At 48.0% G+C, this 21,584-nt stretch overlaps 1 protein-coding gene across 4 annotated transcripts; it reads left to right on the top strand.

Moving 5' to 3' along the window:
* Positions 1-12,477: 12,477 nt before the first annotated feature.
* Positions 12,478-15,949, top strand: TMEM42 (transmembrane protein 42). Of its 4 annotated transcripts, XM_027957749.2 has the most exons (4): positions 12,478-12,708; positions 14,560-14,706; positions 14,794-14,890; positions 15,291-15,949. In XM_027957749.2, exons 1-4 carry the CDS (start codon positions 12,517-12,519, stop codon positions 15,782-15,784), a joined length of 930 nt encoding a protein of 309 aa, XP_027813550.1. In that variant the 5' UTR covers positions 12,478-12,516; the 3' UTR covers positions 15,785-15,949. The 4 variants fall into 4 exon arrangements, with proteins under 4 accessions (XP_027813550.1, XP_027813551.2, XP_014957950.2 ...); XM_027957750.2 differs by lacking the exon at positions 14,794-14,890 and having other exon boundaries at positions 15,386-15,949; XM_015102464.3 differs by lacking the exon at positions 14,794-14,890.
* The last annotated feature ends 5,635 nt before the right edge of the window (positions 15,950-21,584 follow it).

Below are 21,584 nucleotides of genomic sequence, written 5' to 3'. Positions count from 1 at the left end.
CTATGACTACTGAGCCTCTTCTGTGTGTCCACAAGAAGTCAAGGCAGGGATGTCTTTTTTTAAATTACGTTTGGCTCTGCAGGGCCTTCGTTGTTGCATGGGCTTTCCACAGCTGTGGTGCACGGGGGTACTCTTCTCTGTGGGGCGCAGGCCCCTCACGGAGGTGGCCTCCCTTCTTGTGGTGCAGACTCGAGGGCCCGTGGGGTTTCCCCAGTTGTGGGGTGTGGGCCCCTCATGGAGGTGGCTTCCCTTCTTGTGGTGCAGACTCAAGGGCCCATGGGCTTCAGCAGCTGTGGGGTGTGGGCGCCTCATGGAGGTGGCCTCCCTTCTTGTGGCACACAGACTCGAGGGCCCGTGGGCTCAGTACCCACAGGCTGCAGGCTCTGGAGAGTGGGCTCAGTAGTTGTGGCACCTGGGCTGAGTTGCCCTGAGGTATGTGGAATCTCCCCAGACCAGGGATTGAACCCATGTCCCCACAGTAACAGCGGATTCTCATCCACTGTGCCACCAGGGAAGTCCAAGGCAGGTTTTTTTCTGCGTCTGGAGAAACAATCCATAGTCAGGCCGTGAGGTCACCCAACCAGGCTGGAAGGGCCCCCAGTGCGTGCAGAAGGCCCATCCCTGCTCCCTTGTGGAGGGCAGGCACTTTGGGCCAGGGATTTAGAAAGTGAAAGTGAAGTTGCTCAGTCGTGCCCGACTCTTTGTAACCCCATAGACCTACCAGGCTCCTCTGTCCATGGGATTTTCCAGGCAATAGTACTGGAGTGGGTTGCCATTTCCTTCTCCAGGGGATCTTCCCAACCCAGGGCTCAAACCCAGGTCTCCCACATTGTAGACAGACGCTTTACCGTCTGAGCCACCAGGGAAGTCCTGGATTTAGAAGTGCGCCCTAATCAACCTGTCTCTCAGGGGGCATCCTTGGGTTCCTCCAAGCTCATCACCTAGCCTTGAGGTCTCTCCCTGGACCCGCTGGTTGAGTTCGCCAGTGCTCTGGCGCCCTCTGGTGGACACCATCTGTAACAACAACCCGCAGCCCTTCGGCTTGCCTCCATGCCTTTCGCCTGGCAACTAACTGCGCAGGTCTATCACAATCTTACCTTAAGATTTAATTTTTTATTCAGAAACACTGGACTAGACCAAAGGTCACTTGAAATGGACTATTTCTAATCACGGGCAGGAAAACTAAGTGACACGAGAGAAAGTGTACTTTTATGGTGGTTGAAGAGATGTGCTGTGCCGTCCGTCGCTGAGTCCTGTCTGACCCCGTGGACCGTAGCCCGCCAGGCTCCTCTGTCCACGGGAATTCTCCAGGCAAGAATACTGGAGTGGGTCACCATGCCCTCCTCCAGGGATCTTCCCAAACCAGGGACCGTTGAAGAGATGGGGTGAGTACAATTACTTCAGTGATTAGTTCAACTCTCACTTTGATGGCAGGACACTGACCTGTGTTCATAATTTCTTAATGTTCCAGAAAGAAATATTTATAAGATCAATTGACATTGGAATCGCAGCTTTCTCTCTTTAAGACCTACTGACTTTCCGTGAGTTTTATTCTCCCCTCAAGCACTGTTTTTGCAGAAGCACTAGTCACCCAGTCATGCCGGACTCGGCAACATCTCCTCTGTCCATGGAATTCTCCAAGAAAGAAGAATACTGGAATGGGTAGCCATTCCCTTCTCCAGGGGATCTTCCCACACCAAGGCTCAAACCGGGGTCTCCTGCACTGAGGCAGATTCTTTACCGTCTGAGCCAGCAAGGAAGCCATTTTGCAAAATGGAGATAAAATCCACTTGCATAACTTTTAGAGTTAAATGAGATAAAATGTCAAGGATGGTATTGATCAATAGAATGTAATGAAAATCTACACCCTTTCCTTTTTCTCCTTTCTCAAAGCAGGTGTTCATTCTTTGCAAACATCATACTCTCTTTTTTCTCCAGGGACATCACAATTCCTGATACACAAGAAACAAAAAATATTTGTGGAGTGATTCATTCATTATTCCAGCTGAGACACTGAACAGTTTCTATCCACGTCGGTGAAACAGCTTCTATTCTCCTCTGTGACTGTGTTCTTTTAACTACAGAGTCCTCTACGAAGATGCTAGTTGCCTGGGTATGGAATATTACTAGATTTTATTTTCTAATATTATCTTGTAGTTATTACTTTCTTATTGGCTGGTCCCATTTCTTTGTACCCTCCAATCTCAGTACAATGATTTAACAAATAATTAGATAAATAACCTTTTGATTAACATACTATTTAGTCATAATAGATCTCACAGAAAATGTCAATCTTTAGGCACAGTTGAGCAATGTTTTCTCCTATGTTCTTTCAAGAGGTAAACAGCATCGTTTCTTAAAATGCATATAAAAAACAGAAAATTCACTTTCTTGATTGCTTCACCAAAGTTCAGAATTTTTTGCTAAAACTACAAGGCCAGGGAGTGGAATGACAAAAAAATATACAATGTCACAGTCATGTTTTCATCTCTTTTGGATGAAATTAAATCGCAGTTTGGTATTATTAATCTATATTGAATTTTATGCAGCTTACTTTACAGGCAAAAATTGTGAACATAACTCCTTTTCAATAGACACAAAATCTAATAGTAAACTACCCAAAGGGGTGGAAAATTTATATTGCTTCTTTTAACAGATGGAGTAATAAAACTATGACTTATGAGAACAAGACTACACTGAGAAATTAAAAGAAATAAAACACTGGGAACCAATGAAAACAGCACTAAATATAGTCAGAAAAATAGAAAACATATCAACTTTATACTTCTGCAATTAAATATTTATATATGTAGGGAATAAATCGGAGAAGGCAATGGCACCCCACTCCAGTACTCCTGCCTGGAAAATCCCATGGACGGAGGAGCCTGGAAGGCTGCAGTCCATGGGGTCGCTGAGGTCGGACACGACTGAGCGACTTCACTTTCACTTTTATGCACTGGAGAAGGAAATGGCAACCCACTCCAGTGTTCTTGCCTGGAGAATCCCAGGGACGGCGGAGCCTGGTGGGCTGCTGTCTATGGGGTCACACAGAGTTGGACATGACTGAAGTGACTTAGCAGCAGGGAAGAAATACTTCAGCAGAAAACTCTTAATTAAACAGAATAATGTTTCGTAAAATACATACATAGCAATAGCGCATCTAAGATGCACAAATAAGCATTTTAAATCAGGCTGATAGGTCTTGTCCAAACACAGGGACATAATTTTGCCATCTAAAAGCATTAGGGTTGTTGACAAAGATTTGACTCAAGTGGGATCAAAAGGAAACTTCCCACTGGTGTCTAATTTATCAAATTCAAGTCATTAAGGTATTTATTTCAGAAGTAGATCTCATTCTATAAAGAGTTATTTAGAGAATGTCATTGTTTTTGCCTTTCATTAAGTTTAGGCATCAATATATCTGCAGTCCTAGGGATATAAACATAAAACATGTTGACATCCTATGGTTTGGGGCAGCTACTAATGCTTTTGTTTGAGAAGAACTGATGTATTTTCAAATTGATATGAAATCAAATAACTTTGTCTTATTTCTATGTCTTTTTTTTTTTTTTTACTACCACACTCCTGTCTTTTTTTTTTTAATGTCTTTTATAAAGTTGATTAAGGACAACGGAAGGCGCAGTCACATTGCAAGAATAGATATGCCCATAAAGAATGACAAAAGCATTAGTTTAAGACGGATTCTTTTAAAAAATTGTATAGTAATAAAAAGAGACAGTGGAGGACAGGGGAGCCTGGCGTGCTGCAGTCCACAAGGTTGCAAAGAGCGGGACATGACTTAGCGACTGAACAAGAAGAAGAAATATATTGTGGGGCATGTATTACCATCCTTGTAAAAGCTTCGAGAAACTATGAAAGAGTAAATCTACATTTGTTAGCTAATGGTATGACACAGCCAAACATTTACCAAAATAAAAATGCATATACATACAAAAGCTAGTCTTTATCATTAGCATGAAGAGAAACTATAGACCCCAAATGAAGTCCTGATGGTAACACTCCTAAAACAACAGCGTTTTAAGTGCTATTACAAACCCATTTGATATCCACTGTAATTGCCACAATGCTAATGGATATACTTTGTATTCAAACACATGTCACAAGTGCTACTATAGCAGTTTCAATGTAGTCAATACAGTTCAGCCTTAGTTAAGAACAAGCAATGGATGTTTCAAATTGCACGTTACCAGGAAAAAGGGGGAGAAAGTCAATTACAGCAAACATCAGCTCCTTCAAACAGCAAATCAAAGATTTATATTAAATCATGTTCCATCCCACTTAGATACAGGGCTCAAACCCAGGTCTCCTGCGTTGCTGGCAGATTCTTTCCCATCTAAGCCATCAGGAAAGCCCCATGACACGTATAGAATACAATAATACAGGAAAACTTGATGGATCAACCACTCCTTTTTGTGGTCTCAGCTGGTTTCTACTGCTTAATTAGCTTGGAAAGAATTGGGATGCGAAAAATGACTCAGAAGGGGAAGCTGAAATTCACTTTACAATAGTTAGTCTATGAAAAGGATTTTAAAAATACCACCATGCCACTATGTTTTAGCTGAAGGGACAGGTAGTTACGTATGCCATTTTATTTCAATTGGTCAGACAAGTTCTACTCTTCCCTTTAACTTTGTCCTACAGGCAGGACTGACACCTTAAAATTCAACACGAGAGACCTCACACCGTGAACTCAAGATGGCATTTTTCAGTGTATGGGTCACAGAATGATCCCGGATGTTTGTTAAAAGCAAACATTCCTGTGCGCCAACCAAGTTCTCCCAAGTCAGAATCACAGTAATGAGCATTGTGACAAGCAGCGTGCAAATTCTGACATTCACACTTACTTAAAAACAATTGCCCGGGGAATTCTCTGGTTATCCAGTGGAATCCTCCTTTCAATGCAGGGGACTTGAGTTCGATCCCTGGTCAGGGAACTCAGATCTCACACGCCACAGAGCAGCTAAGCCCGAGAGCCTCAACTACGGAGCCCAAAGATCCCACATGACACAAGGGAGATGGCACAGGCTCAATGCAGACAAGTAAACATTTAAACAAACAAACAAAGAGCTCTAAACTCTATCTCTATTCTGTGTGCTATTTATTTACCTGCAGACAGCCTTTGGAATTCTTTCATCTGCCTATCCACACGGATTGTACTTTTTTCCTCTTAACACTTTACTTGTGTCACTACTTTCTGTCTTTGTAGGAATCCTTTTCTGCAAAGCTGAAGGGCCAGGTCCTTCATCACTGACCACCGGTCTAGTGGCTAAGATCTGGCACTTTCAGTCTCTGGCTAGGAACCCAAGCCCCACTCCAAGCCACTGCAGGCTAAAGCCACCTGAGAGCACTTCCACTGTGGGGGGCACAGGTTTGATTCCTGGTCAGGGAACAAACAAGCCATGACCCAGCCAAAAAAAAAAAAAAAAAATCCTATATAGTTCTGCACTGAATTAGCAGTGTCAATATGTCACTAAGATAACTTAATGAGGTTATCTTTTACAAAGTGCAGATGTGTGTCCTAGCTCTGTCCACTGAAAAGGTCCCCAAACAAGGATCAAACTCTGGCACCAGACTGTCATCACTCAATACCATTTTCCATTAAGAGAACACTAGGCTCCTGGAGAAATGACTGATTCCAGGACTGCAACTGGGTAAGAGGAGCCCGGAACATATTGTCACAACAGAAACAAAAAAACTACTGGAGACGGAGGATCATTCAAAACCCCAGAGCCAAAGAAGGGTGATTTTCATTAACATCAATCAGAATTTCCTGCAATGGATTAAAATGCATCACGGATATTTAATTCTGTAAGTTCACTGGAAGGGAAAAAAATGTTTAATTTTGGAAGATGCTAGGTAACTAACACATTATTTTGACTATCAGGAAAAGAGGGTTAAAAAAAATCCAGCATTTAGTCCATACAGTTCGTTACCCAGATGAACTGTAATATAGCTAACTACTCCCTTTATGGAAATATTACAGCTCCTCAGTGAAGGCTCAATGCTAAATCAGAGTGTCATCATTTCATAACTTGCAGCAAGTTAGTACGATATAAGGAGGGTTATGCTGGAGAAGGAAATGGCAGCTCACTCCTGTATCCTTGCCTGGAGAATGCCTCAGAGGGCTATAGCCCACGGGGTCGGAAAGAGTCGGACTAAGTGACTGAACACAGCGAGGAGGACATCCACGGCTGCTAACACATCCACGTGAAACGAGAGACGGCTGAGAGGGGAGGGCCCGCACACAGAACTACGGCGAGACGGACACAAATCAGACATGAACTCCATCAAGCTTACAGTCCCCACCTGGCAACTTCCAGAAAACATGGAGGAAAGGGGAACATGTTAAATGGCACCGAAGGGAAATAATCAGCAAAATCCACATTGTGGAAAACCATATACGTCATACAATCTAGTTTTTCAACAGGTAAACAACACAAAGGGAAGACACACACACACACACACACACACACACACACAGAGCTCTATATTAAAAGAGATGACTTGAACTTGCCTTTCATGGGGTCTTCCTATTTCAGGAAGGCTTCCCAGGTGGTACAGCGATAAAGAACCTGCCTGCCAATGCAGGAGACCCAGGGTCAATCCCTGGGTCGGGAAGATCCCCTGGAGAAGGAGATGGCAACCTGGGAAATCCCATGCACAGAGAAGCCCCGAGGGCTACAGGCCAAGGGGTCGGAAAGAGTCAGCTGTGACTGATGGACTGAGCACAACACACATTTCGCCAGCTTCATTCCTCTAGTTCTCAAGACCAAAGCTATGGAAATGCCTTTAACTCTTCCCTTTCCTCCAACTCAGCAAGCATCCAGTCAGTAACTCTGAGTACCCCTCATGCAACCCTTCAGCAATGCTCTGTTCAAATCCCCCGGCCGCCCTTGCCTGCTTCCCACAGAAACCTCAAACAAGCCCCCTCTTTCCATGCTCATACCCTGATGCCTACCATGAACACAGGAGCCGGGCTGGGCCTTCTCAGATACACCACTCAGGGTCTTCACGTGGCACCAGGTCTTGTCCACAATTCAAGTAGCCGAAGGCCCTCTAGTCTGGGCTCCTCCTCGCCGCCCTGCTAATCTCCCCGTTGCTTCTTGGCCTCTGACCACACTGACCTCCCAGCGTTCCTCAAGCAGATCAGGTGGCCCCTCCTTGGAGGCTCACACTCGCTCTTTCTTGAGTCTAGACCCTTCTTTCCTCAGGTCTCCTCGCCCCTCCTTCCCCTGCAGATCTGAGCTCTGGAGCCAACCTTTCGCCGAGTCCCACCTCCACCACAGGTGCTCTCAATCTACCGGCCCAGCTCTGCACGTGTAAATTATTTCTTAATATCAGACTCCCTTCCGTAGAAGGAAAGAAAGCAGGGATTGTTTTTAATGCGATATATGCACAGTGCTTAGAACGGTAGCTGGCTCATCGTAGGGCTTCAAAAACCATAGCTGAGTAGAAGCACGAATTAATAAAAATAAATAGCATACAAACACCTGTTCTAGGACCCTCTTACAATCACTTTGGTTCAAGCTCTTCTGAGTCTATCCTGACAGACTCTGGACAGGGCCCTTCCTTCCTTAGAGCCAGAATTTCCCTTCGTCTCTTACAACACGCCTATCAGAATACCTTGCAGCTCGCTGTTCTTAAGTCCATGAAACCACGTTCAGCTATGGTGCCCCGGCAGTCATTTTCTATATGATAGTGATTTTCCCAGTTTTATCTTTGGCCTGATCAGAACTGCCTTTCGTTAGCTCCTCTGATACAGCAGGAAAAGCCTCAATATATTGTGGTAATTCAGACATGATTCTGAAGACAAACTGATGGTTATTTACATCCAGGCCAGCAGAATAACCTTTACCTAAGGAAAAATTCATGAAATGAATTAGGCTGGGTTAGGTAATCAATAAATCTGCTTCCGTAACAGGTCAGTTTCTTTTACTTTAGCCTTTGCTCTCTATTGCTTTTGTGACAAGTTAATCAGTAAAGGGATGTTGCCTATAGCTTAAAATATATGCAACAGCTCCTCTCTGGGAACCCCTCCCCTGATGTGCCTGAAGATTAAACTACAATACCTTTATTCAGTTCACCTGGGAATGGCTGACAGCAAGAAGAAATTAACACACTCCCTCCTGGTGTCAGGCCTAAACCAGGACATCTTTGCAACCATTTTCACTGGTCTTCTTACTTCGGCTCCTCAGCCCGCTTTTTCTTTGCTCGATAATAAATAAAGAAATAAACAAATGCAGACCCCAGTAAAGGGGCTTCTCTACAACCCTTGTCTGCCATCTGCTTGGATGCCTGGCTTTCTGTTTGTTTGTTTTTTAAATACTGCTATTTATTTATTTTTGGCTGTGCGGGGTCTCCGTCGGGGCTCGGCCTTTTCCCTAACTGTGGCAGGCAGGGGCTACTCTCTAGGCGGTGCTCGGGCTTCTCATCGCAGTGGTCTCTCTTGTGGAGCACCGGCTCTGGGGCCTGGGCTTCAGTTGCGGCTCCCAGGCTCTAGGGCACAGGCTCAATAACTATGTCACGCAGGCTTAGCTGCTCTGCGGCACGTGGGATCTTCCCAGACCAGGAATCAAATCCATGTCTGCAAGAGGCCAAGCGACAGATAAGAAGTGATTTACTACAACAGGACGCTTGTGAGGCTTACAGACAGGCGGGTGAGAGGAGGAGTTTCCTTGTCCCCACATGTCGAGCCAGGACCCTCACTGCACAATGGAAATGAGCGGAAAGGCAGTGGCACATGATTGAAACGGTGAATCGTCCCAGGTTTTAGTATATCACCGTTCCCGTATATTTTTGTTTTTAGTGTGCGCAGAGGAATCATTACTTTACTGAGCTCACGGGGCAGGACGTGGCTCTCGTGCCACAATTGTTTGTTTCCGGGCATGTTTCATGAAACTCGTTGCTAAACAAGCCTGCTTTCTTCAGTGATCAGTAACTTACAGGGGTCTCCCATACTTTTTTCTTTACTAGAATCCCCTAATGGAATCAACTATTTATTAATAATTATCTGGACTTCCCAAGCGGCGCTAGTGGTAAAGACCTCGCCTGCCAATGCAGGAGATGGAAGATACATGTGTTCGATCCCTGGGTCGGGAACATCTCCTGGAGAAGGAAAAGGCAAACCCACTCTGGTATTCTTGCCTGGGAAACTCCACGCACAGAGAAGTCTGGCAGGTTACCGTCCACGGGGTCGCAAGGTGTCGGATGCAAGTGAGCACCCCCACAAACGACGACAAAACAATGACCTCATCCCTTACTCTGTCCCTATCACTTCCTTCCTGCCTTCCTTTCTCTCTCTCTCTTTCTAAAAACTAATCCTCGAGTCTTGTCCTATAGCAGTGTTCCAGACCCTTCTTTCTTTAACTCATCATGGAAGTGCATTCTAACCTGACCCTCCTTTAAAGTATCATAACCCCCTTTTATTTTACACAAAATAATGTTCAGAAAGGCAAACATTAAGCAAGAGAAAAAAAATGGTTACTATTATGGTCTCTGCCAATAAATTTTAAAACACTAACCAATTTTTTACTATTGATGAATATTTAGTTCCTGGTTTCTTCTTGGCCCTAAACTCTAGTTCCAGCAATCTCATCCTGTGTGTTGTCTCTTTGTATCTGTTTTATAGCTGTTCATTCATTCATACAACAAATATGGCTTTGTACCTACTATATGACTGATACAGATCTAGGCTCCAGGGAAACCACAGCAAAAAAAAAAAAAAAATCATTCTAGTGGGAAAAAGAAAACAAGAGGACAGATAACAAGAAAATTAAAATAAAATGTGTATTTAGCAAGTGATAATGGGGAGAAGAAAAACTAAACAACGGAAGGGAAGACCTAATTCCCTCACCAGGGATCAAGGCTGGGTCCCAACAATGAAAGCACCAAGTCCTAATCACTGGACCACTAGGGAAGTCCCTGTATTTTCAAACATAGAGGAAACCATAAAGGCCCTGAGCAAGTGACATTTGAATAAATTAGATGGTTATCCAGAAAGCCATGTGGATGTCGGGGGAAAGTAACCCAGAGAGAAGAAATGCAACTATTCTAAATCTGGAATACTCCAGTTATCACTTGGGTACATAAGGAGGCCAGCGAGGGAGGAAGGAGAGAGGAACAGAAGCTGAAGGCAGAGAGATAATGGGACATGACCTCACAGTGAGCCGGAAAGCCACTGGCACCAGAAGCTTTGGAGCAAGGTAGTTTGCTTTCACTTATTCTTTGACATGCTATTTTTTGCTTCAGTCAAATTATGCTTCAGATGGGTTTGAAAACATGTGTGTGTACATATATATACATATATATTTTATATGTAGCTTTATAAAGATCTGAAACTGTTTAAAGTGTCATGGCATTCTAAAAGGTAATATATAAGCTCTATGTCAATAACATAAAACAATTACTATTGATGCATCTTGAAAATGTGTGTCTGTGTGTGTGTGTGTGTGTGTGTGTGTGATTCTGTTTGCCAAGAAAGAAAGAAGAAAGTGAAGTCGCTCAGTCGTGTCCAACTCTTTGCAACCCTATGAGCTATAGCCTACCAGGCTCCTCCATCCATGGGATTTTCCAGGCAAGAGTACTGGAGTGGGTTGCCATTTAGGGATCAAACCCATGCTCCCCGCATTGGTGCATTCAAAGTGTGGAGTCTTAACCACTGGACCGCCAGGGAAGCACCAAGAACCAAAAATTAATATCCCCCTTTAAAACAAGACTGTCATCATGTAGGTACATCTTCAATAAATTTGTGGTCTATTAAAATACCATTCTATAGGAATACCAAAAAGGAAGCCTTGATGATGCACTGCCTACTTTTGGACACTTTTCTTCTTTCCTTTATTAAGCTTCCTTAAAAGGGAGAGTGATGGGTTCAGGGGGCTGGCTTAATATCAATATATGGGAGTCAAGTGATATAAGGGTGCTGACTGAATCAATGGGGTCCCTGATTTGTGGTGGCTGACTTAGCAATAGGAGTTATGTGATCCACAGGGCCAGCTGGATCGGTGGCAGGGTCCCCCATCTTACAGGGGATGGCAGCCTTGCAGGTGAGAGAAGGCGGTGGACTAGGGAAGCTGGTAATACACAGGCTTGCGTCTTCTCAGCTATTTGAGTTCCCTAGGTCTGCCACAATGAACTGGCACAAACCAGGTGGCTTAACACAACCAATTCACATTCTCTCACAGTTCTGGAGACTAGAAGTCTAACATCCAGGTGCTGGCAAGGCTCACGCCTCCCGAGTACAAACTGTTCCATGCCTCTTTCACCTTGTGGTGTTGCTGGCAACCCTTGTGTTTCTCTGCTTGTAGATACAGTGTTCCAATCTCTGCCTTTGTGGTCAGAGGGCATTGTGCCCTGTGTCTTCCTCTTCTCTAAAGACACTAGATTAGAGCCCATCCTAATGACCTCATCTTAATTTGATTACAGTTGACCCATTTCCAAATATATTCACATTCACAGGAGCTGGGGATTAGGCATGAGACTCAAGAGATGTGGGTTGGATCCCTGGGTGTGGAAGATTCTCCTGGAGTAGGAAATGGCAACCCACTCCAGTATTCTGGCCTGGAGAATACCATGGACAGAGGAGCCTGGCTGGAACAGCCTATGGGACCTCGAAGAGTTGGACACAATTGAGCAACTAAGCACATGTATCTTTTCAAAATTAAATTAATTATTTTTGTCCCTGTCACATGGCATGCCAGTCTTAGTTTCCCAGCCAGGAATCAAGCCTGTGCCCCCCATGCTGTGGAAGCAGAGTCTTAACCACTAGACCGCCAGGAAATTCCCAACGACAGTTTGTTTTCAGAGAAATGTACTACTTCTTAAGGGAAAACATTTTAGCAGTATTTAAGTGTATGGGAAAGGGGAAGTAATGTCAGTCCTGATTATCTCGGTGGGGTGATGATGGATAACATTTTTTTCTAATTATACTTTCTAAATTTCCTCCAGTGTGCATGTAACCATCTGGGCCATCTGCCAGAAGCCCTAACCTCCCTCCTCAGCCCTCAACTCCAACTCCGCTTTCTTAGTGACCCTGCAGATCTCTAGCGCCCTCTGCCATTGCATCTCTCCATTTTGTGCTTCTAGGAGGTGCAGGTCAGTCTCCTGGGGGTTTTGTTAAAAATGTAGATTCTGATTCAGTGGGTGTGGGGCAGGGCCTGGGATTCGGCATTTTAAACAATTCTTAGGGGAAACTGATGCTGGACCCCACCAAGTAACAGGGGTTGAAACTGCTGAGTCACGAAGAGTTGTTCTACAACAGCGACCACAGTCAGCCTTGGATATATCGGTCCAGGAGTGCTCGCGCGAAAGCCTAAACCTAACGCGGAAAATCGGCCACCGGCAGAAGATTGCGGCGGCCCCACCCCTCGAGGCCATCGCGGAGCCGCAATTGGCCACCCCACTCACGTGGTGCGGCGCTCACGTGAGGCCGCCGTCCAATCGTCGCGCCTCCGACCCAGCCGCTGGCTGACATCCCAAGAGGCGGCTGCGAGCGCCATGGCGGGAAGACCGCTGCCCGGAGGCGGCGGGGTGTGCGCCGCCGCCTACCCTAACACCTCTGCCGGATTCCCCCCGCACCTCCAGGCCGGCGCGATGCGGCGCCGCTTCTGGGGCGTGTTCAACTGCCTGTGCGCCGGCGCGTTCGGGGCCTTGGCCGCCGCCTCCGCCAAGCTGGCCTTCGGCAGAGAGGTCGAGCCGGGGGCGCTGCTGCGGTGGGCCGGCGGGAGGGGCCAGGCGGAGGAGGGGCGCTGCGGGGCTCCGGGGCGGGGCGGGGCTGGCGGCGCTGGGGCCGTCCGACCCCCGCGGGTCTGTTTTGGGGGGTGTGTTGGGGGGCCCATCCGTAGTCGGGCGCTGCAGAACAGCGGGGGCAGAAGAGCATACTTCGACTCGCAATCACGCCCAGCCCTCGTCCAATGTAGGTGGTAAGAGACGTCGGGGACTGAGGCCTGTTCCCTTGCCAGGGACCCCAAAAATCTGTCCTCCGACTGGGCTAGTTCACTCTCGGGGAAGACGCACACCTCCTCCATCCACTCTCTACCTCTCATTTTAAGCCCTTTGTGCCTGAGCATTTCTCTCCACGTGACTCTTAAGGTGAGAAGCCTGTTGCCCAACTCCGTCTTTAACGGGTGTTTTGACTGGTCAACCCACCTGCCAGGAAACTTGGGAATTTGGGATGTCCTATAAAAGGAAGACTGAGACAACCGTTCTGGATATTTCCCCAATGCTGAGAACTCTTGAACTGTCTCCCCACATCTGCTAAGGTGTTCTCTCCCATCTCAAGTCAGATAGGCCAGCTTCTGCTTGGTAAAGAGTTTTCATTGCAGCCGCTGCAACTCAGGGTTAGTCCCCAGCTGAGACAGTAGACAGGCTGGTTCTTTAGGTTTAAGCCTGTTAAGGGCTAATCCAGTGAGCACTGCCATGCTTGAGGTTGGTATCCTGGCGTGTGTAATTCTCATTGGACTGAGTGGTCCAAAGTAAGATGAGTGACCGTGAGCCATGAGGTTTTCTTGTTTTCTCAGTTGCGCAGCAGACCTTCATAAGCCTTTACGTAAGTAGGCTGCCACTGGCACATAATGGTGCTTCTGTATAAATTATACAGAGACACTCCTTCCTCAAGACACCATATATTGCGCTGCTGGAAAACTGTTAGGAGAAAGAAGAGGAGGTGTAGATGGGTGCCATCCCCAAGGGAAGGGGCTCTCTGAAGGCAGGTTAATAACTCAAAACCAAGTAAGGGGTCTGCACGTCCTTTGTGTTGGAGGCTTCTAAAGACCCTCTGTTCTCTGAGTAGTCTCCTGAAACGAATGAGTGAAATCTGCATGTTCTCCAAGTGATGCCTGGGATCACTAGCGACACTCCCAGGTGTGGTTTCCCATGTTGTGTCCTAGTTCAGAGCATGGAGTGCCACTGCCTGGGCCTGAATCCTGGTGGCTCCCCCAAGCTGTGGCCCTTCAGGCAGGTTCCTTAATGCCTCAGGTTCCTTATGTGTAAAATGAAGTTAAGGAATAAATAAAAATGTGCTTGTAACACTTAGCCCAGGGCCTGCTACCGAGTAAAAAGCTCAAGAATGCCCGGTGGGACCGGGCTGAGTGGCTTATAGGCTGCATAGAACAGCAGGGAGACCACCAATTCCTGTGTTACCTGATTCTGGCATGTGAGGACTCTGCTCCTCATTTACTCAGACTGGGGGTAACTACTTGGCCCACTGAGACTGACCTTACCCCACCGCACTGGTCACTGTGGGGCCGTAACAGACTGCTGTTCAATAGAAGACAACTGGATATGAATTAGCACTTCTGCCCAAGGTCACATGGCTAGTATAATGGCCAAATAAATGTCTTCTCTGAGTTTGCTTCACCTGTTAAATGAGCATGCTACCGGCTGAGGGTTAAGTAAGTTCTATGCAGGAAAGCTCAGGATCCCCAGGCTGTGGTGGCCTGGCTGCCCAGCAGGTACTGTGACCCTGGGTGGCTGTAAGGGTGGCTGCTGGTCAAGCTTGTCCAGGGCTGACCGTGGCTGCAGTGACCCTTTCTCCTGCAGGTGAACGTGGGCTTCTGCGTCTTAGGCATTATTATGATGGCTACCACCAATTCTCTGATGTGGACGTTCTTTAGCCGGGGCCTCAGTTTGTCCATGTCTTCAGCCATTGCATCTGTCACAGTGACTTTTTCAAACATCATCAACTCGGTGAGTAGCCTGAGTCTATGGTTCCTCTGTCCCAAACCTGGGTTCTGGGTGGGTTGTCCTTGGGCAACACCCTGCTTTCCCACCTAGGAGAAGGGACCAGAACCGAAGCAGAGGTTGGGCGGTATCTTGACTTCCTGTGGCTTCTCCTCCAACCTCAAACTTGGTGACCTTCTCAAGTTAGATGGTGAGGAAGTCCAGCCGTCAAAAGCCTACTTGTTTGCTGTTCCACAAGGATCTGTGAACTCAGGCAGGAGACATGGAGGGTGGAAGTTCTTCCCTCCTAGTGGGGCTGAGCCAGTCAGCGTGCAGTCCGTGCAGGGCGGGCGTGCTGGGCCAGCTGTGTGTAGGGCCTGGCTTCTGGCCTCTCTCGTCCCCTTTGCTGGCCCAGTGCCGTGAGGAGGTACCCGCCCCACTTCTACAGATGAGACTTGTTGAAGGTCACAGCTGGGTTTCAGGCCCAAGACTTCCAGCCCCAGACCCTTCTTCCTGCCCTGGGAGGCACTGGGCCACAGGGGAGTCAGGTGGTGCCCACCCACCCTGCAGGCTCATGTCCACCCGGCCTCACAGCTGTCTCTGTCCCACAGGCCTTCCTGGGTTTTGTGTTGTATGGAGAGTGCCAGGAGGTCTTGTGGTGGGGTGGAGTGTTCCTCATCCTCTGTGGACTCACCCTGATCCACAGGGAGCTCCCACCGCCCAGGAAGCCCCTTCCACACAAGCAGCGGTAGCACCAGCTGGCCAAGCAGACCCGCTGGAAAGACAGTCATGGCGGCTCAGGCTCGTGCTGGCGCGTGGGGACCGCAGCTCAGGGCGATCTGGATGCGCAGCCTTCCGACCCCGGGCCACAGGAGGATGCTGCCCAGGGAAGTGGGCCCGTGACCAAGAAGCTTTGTGTGTGGACAGCTCCAGCTTCTGGCAGGGGAAGTACACCTCGGCAGTGTTCTGCCCGAAGCCACCTCCTCCATCCGTCTGCGCTGTGCTGTTGATTCTCATGTTCTCTGGCCCACCCGGCAAGCCTGGCCAGGTGCAGGAGACCCTGGGGTTGGTCAGCTTCCTGTATGGACTTGAGACCACACTGTAACTGCAGTCCTGTTGCCTAATGAAGGCCAGTCACGGGATTTTGGAATCAGGACTGGTTGGGCTTTTGGCTTCACATCGATGTTACCAGACCATCAGCCTCATGCTTCTGTATTAAAGCAAGAGAAGAAAAAATAGATTAATAAATGCTTGTTTTTGTAAGTTTAAACTGCCAAGTGTGTGATCTCGATTCTGTCCTGATTTTTTTCCTTTCCTCATTTTTTTTGGAGTAAGCAACTGGGGTGAGCTACAGTTCTCGGAGGGGAGTTGAAATCCCATCCTCAGTTCTAGGCCTTGGGCCTTGGCTGCTCTCTGCCTGCCAGTTCCTTCCTGACTCTGCCCAGGCGAGTGTTCTTCAAATTCAGGAGCATACCTGTGCATATCTCTTATAATATTTTATGTTATGTTATGACTGCACCACTTGGCCTCTGGGATTTTAGTTCCCTGAGGAGGGATTGAACCCTGGTCCTTGGCAGTGAGAGCACAGAGTCCTAACCACTGGACCCCCCCCCCACCCCGCCCCTGCCACCACCACCCCCGCTGCCAGGGAAGTTGCTGTCTTGTCAGTTTTGAGTCCTGAAGTTGCCGTCTTGCCATTTTTGAGTCCTGATTGGACAGTCCCCCACCTGCCAGAAATCCGCACACAAGCTGAAAAGTCATAGGCTGATGGTCTCACAAGAGCACTTAGCAACTATCGCTAACTTTGGTTTAAGAGCAACTTTGCCTTTTAAAACCCTAACAGTGGGTCTCCATCTGTCATCTCTCTCCTGAGGCTCCAAGAGGCAGAAGTTACAGCAAACATCATCCATTATGCAAACTGGTTTTGTTTTTTAATACTCAGAGGATTTAAATTCCAACTCGCCCACTGGTGGCGAAAAACAAGGAAGTTGTATCCTGCCAACACTTTCCTCACAGCTTACCCTTATCGGGATGGTTCCCCAGCATTTATGATATGACATTACAAGCAGTTGACATTTCAGTCTTTTCCACCCACTCAGGTGCAATAACTACAGCAAACAAAAGCATTAAAAAATAACAGTTATGGCTGAGGTATGGCTTCCTGCAGTCGCAGCACTGCTCTGACCTCGTGAACCCACCCGTGTGAGGGTGCTGCGTCACTGCAGGGCCTCAAGGAGGCGGTGGGCGGGGAGGATGCTCCAGTGCTCAGGGCACGTGGACTCTGTGCCCTGAATTCCCTTCCTAGGGCAGAAACGAATGGCCACAAAATTGGTGGCTAAACCAACAGAAACGTATTCTCTCACAGTTTTGGGGCTGGAAGCCTAAAATCAAGGCGTGGTCACGGCCAGGTCCTCTTGGGAGGCTCCTTGGAGCGTCCTTCCATGGCTCTTGCGGTTTCTCAAGGCTCTTGAGTGTCCCCTGGCTGTCTCCATTACTTCGCTCTGCTCTGTCAGCCAGCATCTCAGCGTGTGCCGCCTCACACTCCCTGACGCATCTCAACTCCTCCCCATTGCATTTCAGAAAGGACAAAGTTCGTTGGAGTAAACAAGTAAATGAGGTCATGCAAATATCCTGGTCCTCATGAAAATCATTCCTGTCCTTCCCCGCCGTGCCCCCCCCCCAACAATTTACTCTCCACTGACAGCTCATGCTGGGGCTTCCCAGGTGGCTCAGTGGTAAAGAACCCACCTGCCAATGCAGGAAATGCGGGTTCAGTCCCTGGGTCAGGAAGATCCCCTGGAGAAGGGCGTGGCAACTCACTCCAGTATCCTTGCCTGGAGGATCCCATGGACAGAGAAGCCCGGCGGGCTACAGTGCACAGGGTCGCAAAGAGTCGGACACGACTGAGTGTGCCTGCATGACTCATGTCTGAACCAGCCTCTGATGGTTTCACAGTCATTTCCCAACTTCAGCTCTCCCTCCACGCTTACCTGCTGGGCCCTGGTATTCTGTAACCAAAGCCCTTCCTTCACCCCAGTCTATCATCTGTCTGTCTGATCTATCAATCATCTATCCATCTATGAAACAATCTCTCTGCGTGAGCTCAAGGATCTCATTTGTCCCCAGTGGTTTACGATTGTTCCTGTTCTTCATTATGTTTGTGCTAGGACTGTCCCACATCTGCCCGTGGAAGTCCTGCACAGCTGGCTCAGGAAGTGAACATCTCTTTGATTCCTGTCTTAACTCTTGCCTCCCACGTCTGACCTCCCAACCCTTACTGTTCCAAACCTCTCGAGGATACCTTGCAGGACCCCACCCCCTACCACCAGACCACGTAGCTTCCTCCTGAGACTGGTCTGCCTGTGTCCAAGGGTGGACGATAACCCCCATGTGCACGTGTGTCCCTGCTTCAGAGGACTTGGTTTTCATGGTTTGTGAGTTAACACATGAACATTTCCTAAGTAGCTACCGCTTGATAGTTAGAAGGAATCTATGCACAGAGAAAATGGGGGCCAAAGAGACTACTAGTCCAGAAACGGGTCCATCACAGTCATGAATCAGGGGTGCTAAAAGTAGCATTGGAAGTCTTTGATGATGGCAAAGATTTTGTCTCAAATACCTACTGTAACCAGTGGTTTGTGGGTAGCCAGGGCAGTTGAGAATGGGCAGAAAGTCCTAGAGCTGGTCATGTCTCCATGGACTCAGGATGGGAGCCTGGAGAATGCAGTCAATTATTATTTCATCTTGAGCTCAGCTGCTTGTTTTCCAGAGAGAGGAAGAGACTTATGCAAAGTGACCCAGTTCTGTCCAACCCGATTTCATCTAATTCTGTGCTTGATGTTAACTCGTTTGCGGAAACGGTAGTAAATGACCACATCCCTTCTCTCTAGCTCTTTGGCAGCATCTGAAGAGACTGTGTCCTTGGATTCCAATACCTACTTGGACTGCCTGTGTTTGATGATGAACCAATCATCAAAGCTTTCATCGTTGCAGAAATTTTAGAGTTCAAAGAAATGACCGCCTCTCAGGAATTTGTATCTTTCCGGTACGCTAAGCTCCCAGTAGAGGTGAGCCACTAGAGGCAGACAGGGATCCTGCCTGGAGCTCAGTCTTGGCTTGGAGTGGGTCCCTAAGACCCCTGGAGGGTGCCCTGGTTGGCTTATTCTTCAGGCCAGGTGTATTCCTAAGAAAAATAACACCTTGCTTTTCCAAATTAGAATTTCTGAAGAAGTGATGCATCAATAGGCAATTTTTTTTTTTAAGTTTTTGCTCAACTGAATCTTTAACGTTTTAATTTTTGGAATAAGTAATTATTTTCATGTAGTACAAAATTCTAAAGATGCAAAAGTTACAGTGAAAAGCTTCTTAGCAACTCTTTGCTGCAGGTGTGCACCTCCTGCCCTTCCCACACCCCCCACCCCAACCCACCCCCAAAGGCAGTGAGGCGTCTTTCATGATTTAAGCGTCAAGAGTTTCTCTTGCGGAATTTCACTCTCCACCCTCACCTAAGTGGCTTAGCAGAAAACTTCTCCCACCTCCTGAGAGGAGTTGGGGAAAACACATGTGTCTCCAGGCAGTCATGTCTCGGGATGTTTGAGGTTCCTTGTAAATAGCAGGTGCTGCAGCTCTCTTTGGCTAGCTGAGACTGTGTAGGAGCTTGAGTGCTGCACTTCTGGATCTTCTGGTCTTTCAGAATAAGCTAGAGGAGCATGCATGTTTTTCTACAGTGTGAAGGTCTTCTGTAGTCATTCAAGTTGTAAAACTCAGTGTGTGGATCAGACTCAGCAAGTTGGAGGTTGAACTTGTTTTCAGCTAGTCGGTTTATACCCAGTGCTCCCAATGGCAGAAATACTACTGACATCCCCGCCCGGCCCTGGCATCGTGTTCCAGCCCTGACGGCTGCCCCTGACTCTCCAGCCTGGGTCTCATCATTAGTAATCGTCTAAAGCTCCTAGGTACTTCTCAGCAGGACGCCCATGTGCCCTGCTCAGGACCAGGCAGGACCCTTCAAAAAAGGCTGAGCTGAGGCTGGGACTCCCGGCTTCTCACACAGCGCCCCTCCCCTCCCGCAGCACTTCCCGCCAACTGTATGGCTGTGTGTCTGAATTTTCCAGGACAGTGAAGCCAGGGAAGACCATCAGATTCCACATACAAGGCATCCCAACAAAAACTGGACTCAAGAAACTTCTCATCAAGTTTAGTTCCAATAAGGTGAAAGAGGTTCCTGCTGAGAAGGCTGTTCTCAACACCAACAAGACTTTGCCTGACGCCCCGGAAGGAGGTGGCAGCTGTGACGGGTTCTGAGCCTTGGTTGAGCATTTCAGCATTTCTTGCCTAGGGATTTGTGTTTAGTCACTCAGTGGTGTCTGACTCTTTGCGACCCCATGAACTCTAGCACCCCAGGCTTCCCTGTCCTTCACCATCTCCTGGAGTTTGCACAAACTCATGTCCATTGAATTGGTGATGCCATCCAACCATCTCATCCTCTGTCATCCCCTTCTCCTCCCGCCTTCAATCTTTCCCAGCATCAAGGTCTTTTCCAATGAGTCAGCTCTTTGCATCAGGTGGCCAAAGTATTGGAGCTTCAGCATCAGCCCTTCCAATGAATATTCAGGGTTGATTTCCTTTGGGATTGACTGGTTTGATCTCCTTCCTATCCAAGGGAATCTCAAGAGTCTTCTCCAGCACCATAGTTTGAAAGCATCAATTCTTTGGTGCCCTTCTTTATGGTCCAACTCTCACATCTGTACATGACTACTGGAAAAACTGTAGCTTTGACTATACGGACCTTTGTCAGCAAAGTGATGTCTCTGCTTTTTAATATGCTGTCTACGTTTGTCATAGCTTTTCTTCCAAGGAAACCTTAGATATTAGCTTTCAGATAATTAGATTTTATTACTCATTAGATTTCAGATGATCAGGTTTGATTACTCATATGAGGGCAGATTCAAGAGCTAGCTGGGGGAAAGATACCATTCAAAGGCCAACCAACTACAGCAACACAACCACTGGGTCAGGTCACACGGAATCACAGGGTCACCTTGTTGACAGTAGAAATGCCCAGCCTGGGTTCCAGAGCCCTGCCCTGCCACCTTGAGTTTTGGACCATGGCTGTCTGTGATCAGAACCAAAGGCGTCCACAGCCCCAGAGGCCCTCCCTGGACCCCAGGCTATCAGAAGCCCAGAGCTGCTGCCCACTCGCCCCGTGAGAAATCCCAGTGCACATCAGCCCTGGAAGCAGCAGCTGACCGGAGCCTTCTGCCCACCCTGGCTGGGCCTGCTGAAGATATCTTCTCTCTCCGCTGTGTTTGCCTGAAGTCCGATGACTTCTGCCCCATGCCTCACTCCCACCTTTCCTTCCTCCCCAAGGGGACCTGAGGGCCAGCAGGGGGACAGGGCCTTTCCTATAGACCTCAGCACACACCAAGCCCGGGCCCAAACCAGACGCAGGACTGAGGACCACGTGCTATCTGCTTGCCTTTGACTTTTGACAACTTCAGGCAACTTGAAACTGTGACACCTGAAACCAAAATTCATGACCCCTGCCTGCCTGCGCTTCCCCACGGCTGGTGGGCCTTCGAGGCACCTGCAGCGCAGGGGCCATTTCCAGTCTTCCACGTGGAAGAAGCCCCAGCCCCCTGGTGATGGTGGTGGGTGAGCCAGTGGTCCCACCTACTTGATCATGGTAAGTTAAAATCAGAAAACTTCAAGGGGGCTGACATGGGGTATGGGGAGGGACGGGGGAAGATGGTGAATGGCTCCACCCCTCCTGGTGCAGGAGCCTGCCTACCTGTTCCCTCCAAACAGCCTCTGAACCTTCTCCAAGAAAGCCACAGGCTCCTCACCTTGTTCTTATCCAGATGTTTCACTCTCACTCTTAACACCCCAAACATCCCCCTCCGCAC

The sequence above is a fragment of the Ovis aries genome, chromosome 19 (genome assembly GCF_016772045.2).
Source record: "Ovis aries strain OAR_USU_Benz2616 breed Rambouillet chromosome 19, ARS-UI_Ramb_v3.0, whole genome shotgun sequence".
Taxonomy (NCBI): Eukaryota; Metazoa; Chordata; class Mammalia; order Artiodactyla; family Bovidae; genus Ovis; species Ovis aries.
Note: the sequence above shows the minus strand (reverse complement) of the source record. Positions and strands in the feature narration are given on the sequence as shown.